The sequence below is a fragment of the Rhinolophus sinicus genome, linkage group LG17 (genome assembly GCF_036562045.2).
Source record: "Rhinolophus sinicus isolate RSC01 linkage group LG17, ASM3656204v1, whole genome shotgun sequence".
Taxonomy (NCBI): Eukaryota; Metazoa; Chordata; class Mammalia; order Chiroptera; family Rhinolophidae; genus Rhinolophus; species Rhinolophus sinicus.
Window position 1 is genome coordinate 2,163,482 of NC_133766.1, and position 21,435 is coordinate 2,184,916.

The 21,435-nt window shown below is 51.7% G+C and overlaps 2 protein-coding genes across 3 annotated transcripts in view; one reads left to right on the forward strand and one right to left on the reverse strand.

Moving 5' to 3' along the window:
• The window catches only part of RXRG (retinoid X receptor gamma), a 147,426-nt gene extending 138,786 nt beyond the window's left edge, over nt 1-8,640 (reverse strand). Inside the window, exon 1 of one of the 2 annotated variants that reach the window (XM_019747337.2) lies at nt 8,275-8,640. The gene's annotated coding sequence lies outside the window, so the exon portion shown is untranslated. Of the gene's footprint in view, nt 1-7,903 lie in introns of both variants that reach the window. The other variant, XM_019747336.2, reaches the window with a different exon arrangement.
• On the forward strand, nt 7,023-20,748 carry MGST3 (microsomal glutathione S-transferase 3). The gene is made up of 6 exons (XM_019747340.2): nt 7,023-7,358; nt 16,052-16,175; nt 17,126-17,199; nt 17,743-17,800; nt 19,775-19,847; nt 20,498-20,748. Exons 2-6 carry the CDS (start codon nt 16,059-16,061, stop codon nt 20,632-20,634), a joined length of 459 nt encoding a protein of 152 aa, XP_019602899.1. The 5' UTR covers nt 7,023-7,358; nt 16,052-16,058; the 3' UTR covers nt 20,635-20,748.
• Nucleotides 20,749-21,435: the final 687 nt, after the last annotated feature.

Sequence of the window (21,435 nt, forward strand, 5' to 3'; positions counted from 1 at the left end):
TGACTTGACCTGGGCAGGCTCTCAATGGTGTGTGTGTGTGTGTGTGTGTGTGATAGCATAATAAAATAAGGACAAAAGAAATTTTAAATGTATTATTGGGACATCCTTATGATGGCAATGCCACCATCAAAGAAGGGGACGAGACAGCTCTTCAAGTACTCATGTATGAGGTCTCTAAGATGCATTAAGTGAAAGAAACAAAGTGCCAAAGTGTGCATGGCATAAAATCTTGTGTGTAAACAGATGATAGATACGTGGATACATATATTCATAAATAGATGGACAATGGATAGATACATAGGTAAATACAAAGATACAAAGATAGATGATAGATCAATAATTGATACATAGATATATGCATATAAAGAAACAAACCCAGGTAGACAAATGCATATATGGAAACCTATACATAGGTGACAGAAAAACAGATAAACGACTGAGTACATAGATACAGAGTACACAAAAAATATAAATACACAGAAATATATAAGACACAAAGGTACAGAGATGCTAAACTAACTCACAGATACACAGATGCAGAAATGGATAAGTGGATATATTAGATGACAGGATGCATGTGTGCAGATTTTGTTTTGTTTCTGGAGGGAACCAGAAAACAAATAGTGGTCACCTCCAGACAATGCTAGAACACACATCCATAAAACAGCACGTGGCATTACTTAAGAGTATAATGCCATTTTAAAATATATTTTTATATGTATTAACCTAAAATTAAAAAGCTAAGAGGCAAGGAGCATTTGTTTGGGATCCAAAAGAACTGCAATTTGAGGGCACAGATTCAGGTAGAAACCCAAAATGCGTCCCAATTATGGGGTGAAGGCAAGGGGTTTTCATGAGAAAAGGGAATAATTGCATGAATGGAAGCAATCGAGTTCCACTGGTCAACAAGCTGAGTCACTCTTTAGCTGTACGTGACTGCTTACTGCTTCTGTCTTCAGAAGGAACGTCCACGGTCAACTGTCCCTGTGCTCAGGAGGTCTGCTCTCCTCTTAGCTTCACAGACCATTGTATGCAAGACAGCACTGCTTCGTCCAAGGGTCATGCTGCCTGATTCACAGAATCCAAAGTTTAAGGGCCAAGACGCGCACGGCAGTGCTGTGAGTGGCTGCTCTGGCCCTATTTTGTTTTTGTTTTCTTAGAGAATTTTTATAATAAGAGTGTATTTGAGCCAACATTAATGACATATGCTGGGGACTGAGTTCTCGAGTGCTCCCTGCTCTGGCCCTGTTTTGAAATGGCTCCACTCAGGTCATTTTTCACATATGCACAGAATAGAAAGATGGTAAGAATGTACGGGAAACAGTAAAAGAAATGTCTAGTAAGAGTGCTGGATGACCATATTCTGTTTTGCCCCTTATTTAGATTTCCCAAAACTTCAATAATAAAGATCTATTTTTGATTTAAAAATATAACTACCTCTTAAATTAGAATACAAATAAAACAGACACACTTGACTTAAAAAATAAATGAAAGCACACAGGCAGTCATTACTCTTTTTATTCACAGCTGTTCACCAGAGTCCTTACACAGGAAGGGGACACTTCAGCAAGGTCCTGGCGAGCTTTCTACCTGGAAAGCTGTGTGCAGTGGGCACCTGGTCCTGCCATTCCCGTGTGGGGACAGGGATGTGACAGGAGCTGTGTCAGAGGATGGACAGGGCTCAGAGCTGGGGACTCTGACCGTGCCCTCAGGCAGAGTGTCCTCCTGCACTCACAAACCTGAAGCTGAGTCAGACCTTGCAAACCACAGGCGCTACTCAGATGTCCACCCGCTCACTAACTAAACAAATACTCACCAATGGGTCCAGGCCCTGGGGACCTAAAGATAAAGTGTCTCCTGGCAGGGGTGACACATTACAATGGGGCGCAGAGACAGCAAGTGACTACATTACAACAAAAGGTGAGATGTGATCAGAAGAGAAACTAAGCAGGCAGGAGACCCATTAGCCCAGAGGAGCAGGTCAGGAAAGGCCTGAGGAGGGCAGGGCTTTGGGAGGTGGGAGAGAGGATTTCAGGGAAGGGCTCAGGACTGAAGTTCCCGTCCGCCCTGAGGGGTCCAGGGGGGGGGGGTGCTTCCTCCCACCTCAAGCACGGTCGGTCCGAGGACTTCAAGAAAACCACTAGGAAGAGCCTGCCATGGGCTCCCTGGATGGGGGGCCATGTTTCTTGGTGTGGGAACTGATCACTGAATGGGCGAGTGTGGGGCTGTACCAGCAGGCAGCGCCCCTCCCCAGTGCGGGCAAACACTGTGTGAGGGCTGACCCAGCCTGACCACACAGGTCCCAAGACAGAGACGTGGCCTGGAGCCCTCCTAAATTCTGACCAAGGAGGGTCTCTGAGAATGGGGACGGGACCCCTCCTGGAAGTCTGACCGGACAACACCCCAGGAGAAACACCTGCGTTGTGAGAAGTGCCGGCAGAGGAGCCTCTAAAGACGCTGGGAGAAAGGCGCCCCGAGTCAGCCACAATGACCTACCAGGCCCAGAAGCTTCTAATCCATTAATTCATCCAACGTGTAGTCCCTGAGCAAATACCACGTGCCACACTCAGCTCTAGGCCCTCGGCATGTCCATGAGCAACTGTGAAATGGGGGAGGGGACACAAATGAAACGAATGGCAGCATGGATCTATAACCTACCAGCTATGACAGAATTAGACGTGGGGGATGAGCAGCAGGGTAACAGGGGTTGCATGTATTTAAATGTGTGCATAAATGGTATGTATATATATCTTTATGTATTTTCTACTTTTTTAAAAGGGTAAGAGTGATGCGAGTTGTAAAGTTGTTTAACTTTAAATTTGAAATAATTTCAAACTTATGGAGAAGTTGTAAGAATATTACAGAGAACTCCCATATGCCTCTTATGTGTACGCATATACATATGTATCCAAGCATGCATTTAAACATTTTCTATCTGGTATTAACATGGCTTACAGATTCTTATTTTACTGACTCAACTGTAACTGTAATCCATTCCTATCATTATTTGTATTGAATATCAAATTTTTCTAAGCACACTTTTACTTTTTAACACAAGATTTCCCAGGCTGCCCTGGGAATCAGCCATATTCCCAAGGAGCTCCCTTCACCTGGAAGGAAAAATGAGGCATGGGATCAAGTGTCCTTCCCTAAAACTACTAGTTGCTTCTATACCCTTTCCATTTTTTGTCTCCCCTTCTGTTCCTCTAAAGAAGTACTTTTCTTAGCAGGTGACAGTCTCTCCACTGCTCCCATCTCCTCCTGGCTGCCCACGTGTTTGCCTCTTTCATGCCATTTCTTACATCCTCCAAACCTCTCCTTATTGCATTATCCAGGCCGCTCATCTTCTTCCTGTTGACCCCTTACTTTTCTCCTTCTCTTCATAGCCCAACATAGTACAGAACTTCCTACACGCTCAGCTCTAGCTGCCCAGCTCCAATTCTTTCCACCCACCTTCAGCCAGGCTTCCTGTCCCATCACTCCTCTGAAACTGCTCGTTAATGTCGTTTCTCTCTCCGAGTCCTTTTGGAAAGTTTGGCAGTTGACACTCTTTCCTCCTCACTGGCCTTTGTGATGTCACGCTCTCCTGGTTCCCCTCACCTCGCCGGTCGCCCCTTCTTGTGTTGTTGCTCCTGCTCCTTTACCAACCTCTCAACCCTGAAGGGCCCAATAGGGCCCTCTGACCTGAACCTCATTCTATTCTATGTGCGATTTTAAATACCATCCATATAGCCTGGATTTCCAAAAGTGGACCTCAGGCTCAGCCCTGAGAGCCAAGCTCTTATCTCCTCCTGGATGTCTAAGAGGTGTCTCAAAATAAGATGTGGGGCAGAGACTAGCTAGTTGTTCACCAAATCCTTTTCACCTTGAGCTCCCAGCCAAGCATTTCCTCGCTTCCCTTGCAGCTAGATGTAGCTCCACAGAAGAGCAGTCACAGGATTGAAAGAGCTTGGACTCGTGAATAAATGCGTAAAACACCATCCACTGAATACCCACATTGAACTGTTTTATGAACAGGAAAAGAAAAATCTATTGTGCCCAGCAACTGTTATCTTGAGGTTGTTAAATAGCAGTTGGCCTACCCAGACACTAGATGTCCAAAACAGAACTTCACTGTCCCACCAAGTTTCTTCTCCGAGCAGCTTCTCTACCTTGGTAATTCCTTGGCCATTGATGCCTTTTCCATCCTACTGCTCGAGACAGAAGCCTCGATTTCTTTCTTTGCCTCACCCACACATCCAGCCCACAAGCATGGTCTCGACTCCATGTCTGTATTATTCCAGTCTTGCTAAAGTAACAAACAAAACCAAACTCACAGCGAGTTACGACAGGTATTTATGCTTCACACACGTCTGCAGCATGGCTGTGACTGTGCTGGGCTTGGCTGACCTTGGTTGTGTCCAGGCCAGTGTGGCTCCAGACGGCACCAGAGTTGGGTCTGCAAGCCGTGTCTCATTCCGGCACTGAGTGAAGCAGCAGTGGCTTCCTGAAACGTGATCTTTTCACAGTGGGTGGCAGAAGCACAAAGGAGGTGACAGAAATTTTCCAGGCCTCCTAAAACTTCAGGTTGAAATCTCAACCATAATCTGTGATTACCTTGTTTTTGACAAGTCCCTGTATTGCAAGGTAAGCTCTGTTACTGCCTGGCATCTAGTAGGTACTTAAGAAACATTGACTAAATTAATGTTAAATGGCAGGATTCTGGAAAAGTAGTTTGAGGCTAGATTGTGAAGGGTCTTGAAATGCCTTAATGGCCTGGACTTCAACTTAAAGGCACTGGTCAGTCATCCAACACGAGGTCTGCTTCAGAAGGGGAACTGTGACAGGAGCTGGGGGACGAATTTTAGTTCAAGGGTTACTTTACTTGTCCAGGTCGGAGGAGACTTAAGGCCTAAACTAGGGCAGAGGGACTAGACAGGAGTCTGCTTTGCGGTAACACCAGTAAGAACTGGTAATAACAGCATTCACTTATTTATTAAGTGCCCAGACTATGTGCTGCCTTCACAAGAGCCAAACAAAACAGGTGTTAGTAGACTCATTTTGAAGATAAAAAGACAAAACAAGTTTCAGAGCACTTAGGCCCTTCCTGAGTCACACAGCTACACGTGGCTCTTCTGGAACCCACTGCAGGACCGCTCTCAGGCCCGAGGAGTGACTCCAAGTTTCTAACAGAGGTAACTCCTTACAGGAGGCCCCTCGCCCAATACGTGCAGGTCGGATGGCAAAGGTGATGAATGAGGTTTCGGACGCCCTGTGGGTGCTGCCTGCAATACAGGAGGTGGTTCTGCAGGAAACAGAAGCCGACTCGGGCCGACTTGAACAGGCTGTTTCCTGAAAGGCTGTGAGGCTCACGGAGTGAGCGGAAGGCTAGACGCACAGGCTTCATGAGAAGCTCAGGCACCCGGGGGGCTCCAGACGCTGGGCACCGACACCCTCCTTCACGCCTTCATCCAACAAACAGCAATTGAGCAGCAGGCACGTCAGAGCACGGGGGGCTCGGGAGCGAGGAGCGAGACAACATCCCCCCTTTCATGAGAGTGCACTGGAGTGGGGGAGCCAGGCCATCAACTAGTCACTAAACCCCGAAGTGTGTCGACGGCAGAACACAAGGCAAGGAAGGGGGACAGGAGGGCTGTGAGAAGAAGGTGCCATTTTTAACGGAGTGGTTAGAAAAGCCTCTGTATTTTCCAAAATTTCTATGATAAACAAATACTGCGTTTGTGAGGATGTTTTTAAAAGCAGGTCCTGAGTGGTCAAGTCCTCTGCGGTCAGTGCGAGGCGGGAAGGGAGGGGCCAGACGCTGCTCCCCGTTCTTGCATCGCTCCCGCCACCGCCTCAGGCCGCCTGTCCTTACACGGAACGGCCGACCGGCGTCTCAGTCCTTCCCGCGGCTGCGACAAAACCAGCGTGGGCTGCGCGGCCTGCACCGCAAACGCCGATTTCCCCCAGTTCCGGAGGCTCGAAGGCCGCGATCCAGGTGCCAGCGGACTCCGCGTCTGGGAGCCGGCTCCGCGGCTCACGGGGGCCCTTGGCCGAGCGAGCTCCGCGGGGTCCGTCATCCGGGCGCCGGTCCCGCCCCTGAGGGCCCCGCCCCGTGACCAGTCACCCCCAAGGCCACACCTCCAAGCTCAGTCACGTGGGAGACTCGGCTTCAAGACGCGCCCGGGGTGAGAGGCGACAGTCGGTCCACAGCCGCGAGGGGACAGGACCCTCCTCCCTTCAACGTCCCATCAACAAGCCCTGCGCCACCGCGCGGCACAAACCCTCCGTGATGAGGCCTGCTTGTCCCTGAGCAGGAACCGGAAGCGTGCGGATGGCGGGAGCTGCTGAAACGGCGACAGTCAACACTACGAGCCCTCAAAGTACTTCAGGACGTGCGGCCACGACAACCCAACAAAAAGCACCGACACCCAGCCTAGCGCCCGAGACCTGCCGCCCCGGCTCTGCGCACCCCCTCGTGGGGTCCTGCGGCTGCCGAGGACGCTCAGCGAGGGGCCGCGCCCACAGGAGGCCGGGGGCGCCCAGGGGAAGGGCGAGCCGACCTCACAGGCTCAGCCGCGAGTCCGGCTCCTGCGGCCTGGCCTCACGCGGGCCTCAACGACGCTCCCTCCCCGGGCAGGACACGGGCGCCACTGGGACCCCTGATCCCCATCGGGGGCCCGTGGTCCCCCAGGCGGTGCTGCACTGGTTCCCGAAACAGAACCCAGAGAGCGGGACGCCCAGCCGGCGACAGGGGGGCGTGAGCGGGCAAGGCCACCAGGCGGCAGGGCTTGGCTCGGTCTCTCGACAAGTGACAAACCACCTCAAACAGTCACATTCACCAGCCGGGGACACGCGCCGGCCCTAACACCCCAGGATGCCCGGACCCCGACTGGGCAGCCACCGCAAGCCCCCAGCGCCTGCGCAGTCGCCCGCCCACGTGACGTGCCTACTTCCGCGCACGCCCGGTGCAAACCTGCACCTAGACACAGGCTACGGTGGCTCTGCTGGGGAGAAATTATTAACGTGCGACCGCTCTGCAAACCCAATGGCGGGGACAGTTTAGGAAGACATTTGCGGGAGGGGCTAGATAAATAAATTTGGGAGTGCAAGGGGTAAATCAGTGGATAACCACGAGGAGGAAGAAAATTTGGCCTCCGCCTCACAACCCGAAGCTTGGAGCCTGGAGACCGCCCTCAGAAGCGCGCCCTCAGAAGAGCGCCCAGGAACTCGGAGCCTGACCTTGGGGGCGTGGCCTCGCGGTGCCCCTGGGCGGGGCCTGCTCTGGACCACGCCTCTCCTTGTCCGCGGCCTTAGGCGCCGCACCCACACTTCGCTACGCAGCTGCGGTCTGCACCAGCCAAGCGGAGGTGATCCAGGTGAGTTACCGCACCTTGCGGGCAGGGAGGCGCGCCGGCCCTGGGCCCTTGGAGGCACCTCAGGTCCTGCCCCGGGCACCGCCCATGTCTCTGCCATCCCGCTCTCTCTACCCCTTCTTGTTCGTAGATTTCTTTTATACCTTTCCATCCCCTTCGCCCCCCACCTGCCCTGCATCCTCCCCAGGATGGAGTGGGTTTGCAGCATCGAGGCCGCCGGCCTCGCTGTCCAACTCAGGGAGAGCCTCAAGGTCAACCCTTCCTCAGTCCCTTCCTTCCCGGGGCTGTGCCTCCGGAGCCCGCCCGCCGACCTTGCCAGCTGCAGCTCTGGTGCGGTGGATGGGCCGGCGGGCACTGCAGGGCAGTGGGCACTGCAGGCCCATCTGTAATGCCGGTTTTAAGGCGGCCTGGAGCGCTGCGCCGGCGAAGATGTGGACATGTAGCTGGGGACCTTCTGGGAGCCCCCTGGGGAATTGCATTTGTTTTCCTCCTGACTCGTAGAAACGTCTGTCAGTTCGTACTGGAACAGTTAAATAGTCATTTCCTACCTGTGCCTTAGAGCAGGAAACTCCGCAGGGAAGGACGCAGAATCGTCACTTACGGCTCTGCCTTAGATTTCTGAGAACTTCCCCTCTATCCGGTGCCTCTGCAGGGAGCCCCGAGCCCCAGCTGAGGGCTGGCTGCAGGGCGTGGAAGGGGCTGGAGACTCGTTGGTGAGTCATTCCCCGAGTTGTGGCTTCTCCTAATAATTTCCTTGGGAGTCACGAGTTTACGAGCTACATTGTAGCTTAGGGGACCAGTGAGTGTGGGAAAGGAGGTAAAGGGAAAGCAGACACAGGCGGGTGGGTAGGGAAGGGGCGAGGGGCTGCGGCTTCAATCCCTAAACTGGAGTTGGGGGTCCGGGAGAGAGGACACTTACTGTTCTGCAGAGGGATGGTCCTTGCAGGTGCAGTGGAAGGAACTAGGCGTGGTCATGCGGAATTGCGCGGATTTCACATTCCTCTGTGCGTGGGGGCTGGAGCGAGGGCTTCTCCTGGGAGATCTGGAGATCTGCTAGCCTGCAGCGCTGAGAGGCACCCAAGGTTACTGGTCAGAGTTACAGCCTATACTTCAGTTCAACAGATTCAGTTCATTGAATTTAGTTCAAAGAATTTGGTTCACCAGTATCTGAGTGGGGGGGGGGGGGGGGTCAAGAATATTTATCCTCACAGGAGTTAAATAAAACTAACATGCAAAATCCAAACAAATACATTTCACTCCAGCAACACGTTCTGTTAAGCTTCCCTTCTGACACATTGTTACAGAAATAGAAAACTTTGTCAAGCATTTTTTTTTTTTCCAGAACCAATGTTACTATATATAGATAGAGACCGGGTGGCCAGCCATGGAAACCACACTCCGGGGGCTTCCTGCAAAAGGCTGGCCTAGCTTTCGGAGGAGACAATCCTGAAAGGATTGGATAGCAGAGACCCAGCATGAATGAAAGAAGGGCTTTACCCCATTATCCAGAGAAATGCCGAAAAGCCCTTGGGACAATCTGCAATGAAGTGGATGACAAATCAATCTGTCCAAAAGTAATTTAGTGCCTACTGCACAGCTAGCTGCATTTAAATATACTGCTCCCTATATTTATGTTTAAATATTCTGAATCTATATCCAGAACACCATTGACAATCACAATTGACCATGAACCATTTCCCATTTTTAAAGCAATGTTTAAGAGAATATCCTGCTATAGTTTTGCAACTGGATTCATTAATACTCCTTGTGCCATCCTCCTGAAAAAGAATTTAGCAATTACCAGGTAGGTCACTGCTGTGTGAAACAGAATTCCCGAGTTTTCCCTTGCTCTCTCTGCCAGTGTCTGTCTATCTACCTGTCCCGTGGGGAGTAAAGCAGGGAGGAGATGGCATGTGGGTGCTAACTTCCAAATACATTTGCAAATACCCTCAAGGAGTTCAGCGTTTGGAATCCCAGGTCCCCCTGCTACCCTCTGAGTTCTTTCTAGAGCTGACCTGTTCATTAACTGGAACTTGGGATCTAATATTTTGGTGCCTCAGTATGCTCTTTTTAATATGAGTGATATTTTATTTCTCCAGCCTGAGAAATGTGAATGATTGATGCAGACAGGCATCGTTAGATAGCCCCCCCCACCCCCCCTGCCTCAGGCAGGAGCTGGCAGCAGGTGGTTCCTTCACTGAGAATGACTGATACTCCAGTGGGGACTCTGCAGCCGCTGAGAATTAAGTGCAGTCTGCCCATGTTTCTTGTGGTGCAAAATCCAAATGGTGTCAGTGTGACTCATTCGAACATTTGAGATTTTTTTTTTTCCTCTTCTGGAAGTCAGACCTGCCGTTCCTGTGTAATGCCAGTTAAGGGACAGGTTACGTGGAAGTCATGATATAAAAATGAAGTGCCAGTTTTGGTGTTGCTCCTTGCACACCTGTATACCTAAAAGATTGGAGAATATTTTCTTCCTTCCTGTAATCTCTCCTCTTGTCATACTGCAGTGCTGACACTCATTTAAAAAAAAAAAAAAAGTTCGTTTTTGGACCTTTTCCAAGATTTCTTTTTCTTCCATTTAGAAAGATCTCAGGCTTTAATCAGTCACAGACTTGGAGTTAATCGTTAGTTTTCTGTTCTTGCTAATATTATGCTCAGGAGAGGGTCTGAGGAGGTAGAAACGTTTCAGAAGAGGTCAGGTGTGGTCAAAGGTGACTCCAACTGCACTGAGAGGCAAGATAGCCAAGGACTGAGAGCAGAGACTCTGGAGCCAGACTGCCTGGCTGTGTGTGAAGCCAGGCTCTCTCTGTGATAGCTGTGTGACCATGGGCAGATGACTTAGCCTCTCTGATGCTGTTTCCTCCTCTGCAAAATGGAAGTAATAATGTATCATAGAGGTGCTGTGAGGGGTTATTGAGTTAATATTGGTGAATCAGTGTTTGACACACACTGAACAATATATGTGCTAACAGTATTATGGATAACAATTGATTTCTCTTACTGCCCTTCTTCTAGTCTGTCGCTGCCCTCCAGACGCACAGGTCTCCAAGCACAGCCCTCACGTGTCCCCACACCTGTGTGCCTTCTGTGCTCACTCTGTGTTCTGTCACGTCCCCGCTGCTGTCCTACACAGCCCTCACCCAGACCCGATCCGTCACCCTACTGGTCCTTGGTCCTCCTGCACTGTCCCCCTTCACTTGACTGTATTCTTCCTTCTCGGTCGGGTTACCACTGTGCCCTGCACCCCACATGGAGTATGGCACTTAACAGGGGGACGTCAGGCAGGGACTCATTCTGAGGCCACACTGAAGAAGGTGGCAGGTGGCAGGTGGCAGGCAAGCATCCCGTTTAGGTAACAGGGTTTCCCCTGCAGTGGCCTCATCTGATCAGCTCCATTTCATGACTTGTTGAGGTTTTTATTTCCTTCTGCATCCCGTGGCTTCTCCCTGTCCTCCCCCTGCCTGTGAGGCTGCTGCCTTCAGAACTCAGGGAGTTCCCGTCCCTGGGATCACATCTCTGGGAGACTCGGCTCCAGATGGTCCAGTGTGGCCCCAGGGCCCACCCAGAGAGCCTTTTGTGTCAGGAATCTGGAAAAATCTGTCATCACAGCAGCAGTGGAACCTAGGATCTGTCCTGTCTTGTTACAAACCTGCTCTTAGATTCCTGAAATGCTGCATTACCAGGCGCCCGGGAGATGGCTCCATCCAGGTATGCGTGTTCAGCCCTTTGCACGCAGAAGTCACGCTCTCGACAGAAGGCAGCAGGTCCCCTGCTCACCTGGCCTGAGCAGTCAGTGTCGGCCCCTCCCACTGACCAGTAAGCAGTCACTGAACTTGAGCTGGCCCTCCCCTCCCCCTCCCAGGGCAGTAACGTGCTCAAAGTTCACAAAGTTGGAATTAAACATGTGAAACTTGAATATCGTAAATGACCAAGCTGTGGCCATTTCACTGTAAAGCTGAATGCACATGGATTATAGCCGTGATCTCTAAGAGGGACAGGGCGTCCATCGTCCTGACTTAGGGTGACACTGACGAGGGACTCGAGGACATGCTGGCAAGGCCCACTTCATGACCGGCCTTTGCTGTTTGCCTCCCGGGGTTAATAAGCAGGAGGAATAATGGACGGTGTGGCTATGGCTCTAAGTGTTCACTTGTTAGAGCAGTCGCTGCTGAGGACCAGCGTGGCTGTGGGCGAGACTGTTTTCCTCGCCTGGGATATTCCTTCTCTTAAATGTCTTTGTATTCGTTCTTAAATTTAGCTGTCATTTGAAGCGTCGACACTCAGATTTCAACATCTGTTTAATGCAGAAATGACCGGAAGTGGCATTTTGAAAGTAAAGGATGGATGACTTTTGTGCTGCGTCCCTCTGTGCGCTCAGATTTCTCCATTGAGTTTTATGTGGGCTCCGGAGGGTCAGCTGCCTTCCTGGAGATAATTCTGAGGCCTGTTCCTTTGTCGACACATCTGGAGGCAGAACTGAGGCTGGGCAGCTACCCAGGGGTGCGTTAGGGGAGCGAACGAGGCCCCAGGGCGACCTCAGGGACGTTCAGACCGGCCTTTCCAGTTACCACCCTCGTGTCACTCATGCAGGTGTTGATTTTGTCGTGTAAAATGAGGGACCCCACATGAGACAGACTGGATGCACAGCACAGGCAGCCAGATCAGGATTCTCTTGAAACCAGGGGAACGGTTCCATGTCAGTGTGTGGGTGCTTTCTCCTTGTCCTGTTCCTGGATGCATCAGTGAGACATTACAGTACAGTTTGAGGAGAGCAACCTTGCAAATAGTAGTAGCGTTACCGTCATCCACACTGGCTTTTGTTTGTTTGAGGTGAAAGGGGAAAACTCTCCCTTAACACATTTGATTGATTTTGCTTTAGTGAAAGATACGCTGATGCCACTTCCTGGCTCAGAAGTAATCCCTGGCTTGAGGCAGCGGCCCGAATCCATAAAGCCTGCTTTCGCTTCATCTGTGCCCATCGTGCCCCAGGGAGTTTCTACTGGCATCCGGGGGGGCCTGAGTAAACAGGAGGAGAGCTTTTCCCCCAGGAGGTTGCTGTTGACTGTGGTTCAGGGAGTTTTCTGGGTGACGCTTGTGTAACTAAAGGAACCCTGCCCCAGTGAGATAAGGCGAAGCAGGAATTGGAGGAGACGCTGAGCGAAGTGGACGTGGAAGGAGTGGTTCTGCTTCCAGGAGAATTCCCAGGGGAGAGGCTTTGAGCCACGTGTCGTCCTGACACGCGCGTGGCTCACTCAGACCCTGGAAGGGAGCACAGCTTCCAGGGGTGAGACCAGCAGGCCTCATTTCGCACCCAGGTCTGATCGCTCCCAGTGGTGCCTTGTTTCTTTCTTGAAATCCACTGGCTGCACAGAAGACTTGACGCTCCAAGTGCTGTCCCACAGACCTCGACGCCCCGCGGGTCACCTGGGCATCACTGTGCTCTGACCTCCCCCAGAAGCCGACCGCACCCTGCAGGGGCGTTTCCGCTGTCCCCCGTCTCCCATGCCCCACCGGCTGCAAAACACTCTTGCAGGTTTTCTTCCCCCAACCAGATATGTCCTGAAAAACACATCATGTTTGCCTAATAAATACTGTGGTTAGTAAGAAAGTTACAAATAAAGGTGCTGCTGTTTTTTGGGGGAAAAAAGTACAAATAGTTAGGTTTCTAAAGTGTTCTCGAAAGGGGCGTCTATAAAGAACCCACAGCCAACACCCTGTTCCTTGGTAGAAGGTGGGGCTTCCCTCCGAGATGGGGACAAGGTGAGGGTGTCTGCTCTTGCCATGTCTGCTCCACATGGCACTGGTCCCAGCCGGGCCATCGAGCAAGAAACAAAAGGCACCAGGTTGGAAAGGGAGAAGTGCAGTGTCTTCGCAGAGGACATGGTCCTGTGTGTAAAGTGCTCCAGAAAGCGTGGACCCTGCTCCCCACCCCGGCTCGGGCTCTGGCTCCGGTCCTCCCCTTCTGGAGAAGCTGGGGCAGAGTTCCTGCACCGCCCCCAAGGGGTGTCTGCTCATCGCTCCCCACCTGGGGAAGGGGCGCTCTAACTCCTGGGTCAGGAGCAAAGGGCATGGGGCAAGGTCAGCACTCACTGGCTGTGGGGCCTTAGACAAGTTACTGGACTCCCCTCTGCCTCGGTTTCCCGGTCTGTAAAACGGGGGTGGTAATAGTAAGTACCACACAGGATGGTTATGGGGCCCACACTAGGTCTTAGAGCAGGAGTTCAGCGTGTAGGGGTGATGTCATCCCCATGCTGCTGTTTCTGCCACACGGGATGGAAACATTCATCCGGAATTACTGGGAGGTCCCACTGGACCCTTAAATAGGCCTCTCATTTGAAGTCAGAATGTGAGGTGCACGTGATCCGTGGCGTGGAAGTGAGTCTCAGAGGTCGTCTTCAGCATAAAAAGCATCACTGCTGAAGAGTGAAAGGCCTTCAGTCTAGTGGCAATATCTGACCTGATGAGGGACAGTGACCACCAAGAGAGCTGGGAATCGAGCGGCCGTCACAGGCTGGGTTGAAGCCCCAGAAGGGACTCAGTGGTCTTACTCTGACACTTAACCAGCGAGTTGCGAGGTCAGCTACACCCGTGTGGAAAGCTCCGCTCCGAAAGGACTTCTGGGCTGTGCTCTGTGGCCCCTTGGAGATGCCACGTCGAGGGCGGAGTTCCCACCACAGAAACCTTATCTCGTTGGGCGGGTAACAGGGCTGTCGAGGACCCAGTGCAGTGTGTGCAGCCTGCGTGAGTGTCATGCCTGAGGGTGCGGTGCCAGCTATCAGCGTCCCGAGCCTGCACCCTGGAAGCTATCTGCTGGCTCCGGGCTGGCACTGCCTCGGGTGTGGCCGGGCTGCCGGGGGCGAGGCCACGGGGAGCTGAGCTGCCCCCGTCCCAGAGCACACACCTGTACCACACCGTGAAGGCCAATCTCTGAGGCACGGAGACACCCATCTCTTTGCCCTGGATTCCTACGAAAAATAGGAACTCAGCAAATGATCAACTTTTTTTAACCCTGAGAGATCTGAGCTGCTTCTTTCCTTAAAGGACAAGCCATACCTATTTCGGTCCCTATTGGACCTATATTTTCAGCAGCCGTGGTGACAGAGCTGTTCTGTGTTCTGCCCTCCTTCTCGTCCTCAAGGAAGCCACACATCCACTTGCTTCCATTGCTTCAGTAGATACTTTTGGGGGCGAACAGGAAACTGAAACTGGTTGGGTGCATGCTTTATCCCAGGCTCAGTGCCAGGTGCGGCATCTCCTCATTGGCAGGGGTCACTGCTAATGCCACCTGACCCCACAAGTATCCGTAAGCACACACTTAAGTGTCTGTGAGGCGACATGGGCATCTGCTGACCTTAGTCTCTGTCTCAGCACTGCTCCCAGCGCTTGGAGGTGCTGGCTGCTGTGGCCTGGGCAGCAGGCTCACCTGGTGGGCGTGCGGGGCGTGGGGAGGGCTGGCTGGGCGCTGCTCCTGCCAGGGCAGCTGCACCTGTGGCTCCTGCAGGGAGAGCCTTGGGGAGGGCAGGCCTCCTCCTGTCCCACGATGATTACGTGCAAACCATCCCCCATCATCACTTTAGCAACGTGCGAGGAGTGACGTCCCCTGGGTATAACCTCCCAGACCGCATTTCTGCTTTGTAAGACGAGCTCAGTAGCACAGACTCAACTCTAGCTGTACGTTTCTGAGCACATTTGAGTGATCTTTGGCTGTGGGACAAACTCCTCCCCCAGAGGCACTTGTCTGTCTCGCCCCCGAGCTTCTACCCGCAAGCTCCTGCAGAAAACCGGAGGTCGGGGACTAAGCCTCAATCCTGATGTTTGGCCTGGGCCGGCTGGGGTCGTTGGGGAAGAGTTCTAACCCCGCTCTGGTCCTGCTCCGCCCTCCTCTAGCTCAGCTTCTGCTTCCTTATCTGTAAAATGGCGCTAATGGGCTTTGGGGGGAGATTAGAAGTGAGCTGAAGAATGCTGCCAGGGAGCCTGGCGGCCCATGCAAAGGTTCGGGCCTGGAAGCCGACTCTCAACGTGCGAAGTTTGACTTGCACCAAATATGCTTGATTTCCCTGTCCTTAAGCAGGCGGCTTCTGACCAAGTTCGAGCTTCATTTTAAATGGCCCATTTGGCCCAAATGAACTAAACTCCCAGGACACCAGGCCGATCCGAAAGCCCAGTCGTTCATTCTCAAGAGCTGTTCAGAATTCACCCTGTATTTTGCTTTCGTTATTGCTGAGGCTTCCTCCCCACGCTGATTTTCTAAGCTTTGAAAAATGACAAATTGTAGAAGGGAATGAGGGTACGCGAGCTTGGAGGGCAGCCAGACACCCTGCCCTTTGCGGCCACACGAGATGGCCAGGAAGTGACCAGGAGGTGACTTCTGTACCGAGTCGTGCAGACAGCCCTTTCCAGTGTGTCCCCTTCCTGGAGCAGGGACCCCTCGGGAGCAGCGCTGGTGTAGCTAAATCTCCGAAATGTACTGGCGATCAAAAGAGAACATACGATGTGATGTGATGGTCAACTTTTCTGTGTCTATTGATTGCATCCGTGAATAACTGTAAATTCTGTTGTGTGACATACAGTAATCTAACGACCTCTTAGAAACACCGGATTTACTCACCTGTCCTCAGTGGGGTTCACAGTTGCTCCTGCCGCGCGGTGCCCCAGGGCTGGGTGGCGTCCTCACGTGTTCCCTCTCCCGGCAGAGCCAAGATGGCAGTCCTCTCCAAGGAGTATGGTTTCGTGGTCCTGACCGGGGCTGCCAGCTTCATCATGGTAGCCCACCTGGCCATCAATGTTGCCAAGGCCCGCAAGAAGTACAAGGTGGAGGTGAGTGGGAATGCAGCCGGGTGGGAACCTGCTGTCTGTCCTGGAAGGGAACGTCAGGAGCTTGTGGTCAGAGGTGGCAGTGTCAGGTCCACCTACTAGGAGTTCCGCCCCTTCCCAGTGGGAAGAAGGCAGGAAATATGGGGCCCTGCTGGGAGGAGGTGCCACCTTGTGTCACTTTGTCCCTTCTATACAAAGACCAGGTGGGCTGGGATGAGAACGGCCTGCTTTTGGCTGGAGCTATTTGCTGGGAGTGTTATTTTCTAAAAAGGGTTAAATGGCAGCGGTGTTTCCTGGTGTGCCAGCTGACAAATGGTGTCTTAGGGCGATTTCCGTTCCCAAGCAGAGAAGACCTACGCGGTGCTGAGGTTGGCCTGAGCTGAGACCCGGGCCCTGGGGAAGGTCTGCCACATGCAGCCTTTCGTTCTAGCTCACCCAGAGGGCACATCACTGAAGGCGTCCCTGGAGAGCCATGCCTGATGTCCGTTTCTGCTTAGCAACTTCTGATTAGACTGACTGGAGCTGCTTTTAAAGTTTTCATATCTAGCTTCTTTCGAAAATGGCCATGTGCGTTAAAATTCTCACACTCGGTTTCTGTTCCCCATTAAGGGGAACCTTACAAGTCTGTGGTATTTGGTGACTGTTGGGGAGCAGCTGTTTCCCTGTGGTGTCCTGGTAACGCGTCTGAGATCCACCAGTGATGGCATAATGCCCAGTGGGCACAGGCTGCCTCTGTCCCGTGTGCAGCCACAGCACACACATGCATCCTTATTACTAGACATTAATAACACCACTGACTGCGTCTGAGAACCCAGGCCCTTGTCACTGCGAATACCTAGGCAGACAGTGGGCATCTGTCTAGGGTACGACAGGAGACGCTTTCGCATAGGCTGTCTTTTGGGTGGATTCTAACTGTCGGCACTGAAAGCTGCCCTCACCGTCTATCTCCACAGTACCCGACCATGTACAGCATGGACCCTGAGAACGGGCACCTCTTCAACTGCATCCAGCGAGCTCACCAGAACACGTGAGTGTTTGGGCTGCAGGCGCTGCATCTGCCCAGGCCCCCGCCGCAGCACTTACTCTGCCTGCCCAGCAGCAGCAGTGGGGGCGATTGTGGGCACTCATTACAAGAATTGTTTAAAAAACTTGTAAGTGAGCTGAATGACTCCTAAGCAAGTTGAAGAGTTGTGAGGATAGTGGACTCCAGGTCATGTTTCCAAAGCCATCTTTAACGATGCATTACCTTCTACACTATGTGCCGCTTGTCCCAGCTTGTCCCAGCTTGTCCCACATAAACGGAGACCGAATCCCCCACCCAGGGAGGGAGGGGCTTCCAGCTCTATAAGGAAATCTGCCGAGTCACAGGGGTTTCCTGTCAGTCTGTCAGGCTGGAGGCCCTCAACATCTCCCCTGTGTTCTATGATCTCTAATCCCAGAGGGGGCCAGTCAGTGTTTGTTTTTACTGGCAAGTGTCTAACTGGGCAAGTATAAAGGTAAAGGGCTGACAGTTTTACATAAACATACTTAAATGGGGCACTTTTTAAAAGTTTCTTTCTGTCTATTCCAGGTTGGAAGTGTATCCTCCCTTCTTATTTTTTCTAGCTGTTGGAGGTGTTTACCACCCGGTAAGTTTGTCCAGGGGGTTTTCATCTTGGATACTATGTATTTCATCCAGGTATCATGTATTTAAAAGAATTTCACTTTGTTACTTCTAGCAGCTCTTTTTAAAATAGGTAGAATTTTTCTCCCAAAGGGAAACATCTTGGGGACTATGTAACTTTCACAAGGTCAAATAGCTACAAAGTATAAGAATCAGAATTTGAACCCACCCTGTGATTCTGGAAGTTCCTCTGCATAAGGGTTTTCCTTTGCATATTCATTCATTCATGTACTAAAACACCGATCGCTTGAGGTTACCTCAGTGAACCAACCAGACACAGACCCCTGTTTCGTGGAGCTGACTTTCACTCACCTACATGCATTACGTAGTCCGTTAGCTGATGCAAGCCAGAGGAAAACGGAGCAGGGAAGGCCAAAGAGAGTGCTGGAGTGGGGGACGATTTTGAGTGGGGTGGTCAGGGAGGAGGGCCTCGCTGAAGGGACGACTATACCAAACTTAAAGGAGGTGAGACAGCAGGTGCCACGGATGTCTCCAGACGACTGCCAGGCAAAAGGGTGCAGGCGAGGCCCTGGGCAGGGGCTTGGTCTGCTGGCAGCAGTGGGCAGGGTGAGGGCGGGCAGGCAGGCGGAGAGCACGGGGCTGACCACGAGCCCGGGGCCTGGGGCCGTGGAGTCGGTCTGAATTGTCACATCGAAACAAAGTACCTTTACTGAGCCCGACAAGTCGCCATCTGGGTCTGGCCCTGGACACAAAGTGGTTCCCGTTTTAGGAGCCAGGGTTCCCCTTCACTGAGTTTTGACCAGGAGGCAGGCACTTTATAACCCTCTGGTCTGAACCCGAATGTCTCTGCGCTTTTGTTACAAGCTGCCAGAACAGCGTATCTGTAGTTCATGACCTTGAAGTCTTGTCTTTTTTCAAAGACAAAACATGCCTGATCTCTTAGAGAGATATTCTTTCTTGTGCCTCTAACAAGCCCCAGTCCTAGTAAGTGAGGAGACGAGCTGGTCTCTCTAGGGTAGACACACCTGGTGTCCACCCCATCCCACTGCCAGGTCCCATTCCCCTTAGTTCTTCACAACCCTCAGAACTACTGTGAGGACAAGCTCCTGTGTTGTTCCTAGGCTGATGGTAAATATGCAACAGTCTCGTCAAGAATGGCCGGCTGCCGACCGCCTGTGGCCGTGACTCACAGAACTGTGGTTATTGTTAGGGGTTTCATGCTCATACGGATATTTAACTTTACCCCAAATCAGCTAAACAACAAACAAACGTCCTACGGTGTAACCTGACCCCCACTGATACCACACACTACTCCACTGGAAAGGCACTTGGGGACAGTGACACTCAGTGTTTCATGGCCTCACACGTTCTCTCTCCCTTATTCTCCCGACTCCTTTTGACCAAAGGGGTCCCTCCAGGATGGCGCCCAAATGGAAGGCATTTTCATCTTGCATACGTTTTTACTCCCTTTTTTCAAGGGTGTTGGGAATTTTCCCTCGAAACCCGCATATTCGGGGGTTCACAGCATGATTCAGTGACCCCATTTTCCTAGTGGAGGCCCCCACCGCTGGCACCCCGCCCCGTGGGGAAGCTCCCTGACGGTGCAGCTCAGGCCACAGGCCCACCTGGGACAGCCGCTGTCTGCTCTGTCCTGACTCTGGGTCAGCTTCCTCTTCCGGTTTACCCTGTGACCCCCGGGCCTGCCTACCTGGCCTGTGCTCTGGCACGCTGAGGTCCCCACGGTACCTAGCAACAGCCAGCACTTCCCTGCCAGGTCCACGAGCTACTTGTTCATACAAGAGCCACGGATCTTTGATTCTCCTGTCCAAAGCAAATGCTACCCTAGCTTTGGCGGCGAGTACTTGACCATATCCATGAAATTATAAACTTTCTGCTAAAACATGCAGTCAACCCTAGATGTTCATAAAGATCTGCCTGCTCTTTCAGTGCAAATCCTAATGAAGCCCTTTTGTTTCAGCGAGTAGTTTCTGGTTTGGGCTTGGCCTGGATTGTTGGACGAGTTCTTTACGCGTATGGCTATTACACAGGCGGTAAGTGCATCTAAGGAAACAAAGTTAAAACCTCAGCGCTCCCAAGTCTTTCTTCTTAGCATGGCTTTAATAAAAGGGGATGGGGCTTGATCTTTAGGTGAAACGTTGTTACCCTCTTTCTTTTTGCTAACCTTTGAATAGTAACAAAGCTTGTTTTTACTGAGCATTTTCTGCAAGTCAATTGCTGCGTTTAGAACTTTGCATGTGCTCTTTCACCTTCCGACAAGTCTATGATGTAGATAGCATCATCGAATTTTATAGATGGGTAAACTGAGGCTCAGATTAAGGCTCTAGCTAGGTCACAGAGCTACTACGTGGGAACTAGAAGCCAGGACTCTTGAGTCCGGAGCCCCTGCTAATGGTGTGCCTGAAGGGGGAAAAGACATTTTTTGCTGTACTGACTTTTTCTGAGAGTAGGGAACTACTGCGAAGGTCCTGGAGCGAGGAAACTCCAATTACTGTCCCATTATTTTTCAAGGTCCAAGCAACCCCACTGTGACATGTTACTTTGCCTAAAGCTGGTTGGCCTCGTAAGAACAGAAGGTCTCAGGCACAACCTAGCCTTCTTGATAGAATGGCTTGTGGACGGACGTTCAAAGTGCCATCATTCTGGAGCCGCCTCGTAACTTCCGCTCTCCCTTCTTTTTCAGACCCCGGCAAGCGGAGAAGGGGAACCCTGGGCTCTGTCGCCCTCCTCGGCTTGATGGGCACGACTGTGTGCTCTGCCTTCCAGCATCTTGGTTGGGTTAAAACTGGCCTGGGCAGTGGGTCCAAATGCTGCCACTGAAGAATCAGAGCGTGTTTACAAACTTATTCATTTTGAGTGACTTGCTTTTATTTACACTGACTTTTTTTTTTCTAAATATAATAAAAGCTTCTCTGGCATCAGCCTCGTACGTAACCCCAACTCGGTCACTTATTTCTTGTTGCGTCTTCTCTAAAATACGGAGCCTGTTCCTACTCGCTGAGAGAGGGGCCACCCGTACGGAGCGCCCCTCCTCACCCTGCCAGCTCGCTTAGCACGTGAGGTTGGGCAAACACCTGATTGTGGGAATATTTCATAATCAGGGCAATTTTAGCAGCTGTGAAAAACGAGGGCGCAAAGAAGGACGGCCTTTAAGTCCTAGTTTGGATATGATCACTGTAAGATCACCAGCATGTACGAGAACCACAAGGAGTTTTACAAATCTATTGAAGGTTGCCTCATTGCTTAAATTAAAAACTGAAGTAACAGACGAAAGGGAAATTAGCAGAAATAATGTCACCACCTACACTTGGATACTAAGATCTGGCTGCATGTGTGCACTGAGCAAACGACATGGAAGGCTGAAATAAAGGTTTTAGCCACATGTGGCTATTTACATTGAAACTGATAAAACTGAACGAAACCACCACCAAAAAATCAGCTCTCAGGTGCTCAAGCCACATTTCAAGTGCAGAGTAGCCCATAAAGGTCAGACACAGGATCTAACCCCAGGCCAGAGTCTGAAGTCCGTGTGGTCCATTGTGCCCTCTGGCACTTAGAGCAGATGAGGCACGTGGGGACAGCATGCTCTGGTCGCCGCCGCCACCAGGGCGGTCAGCCTTG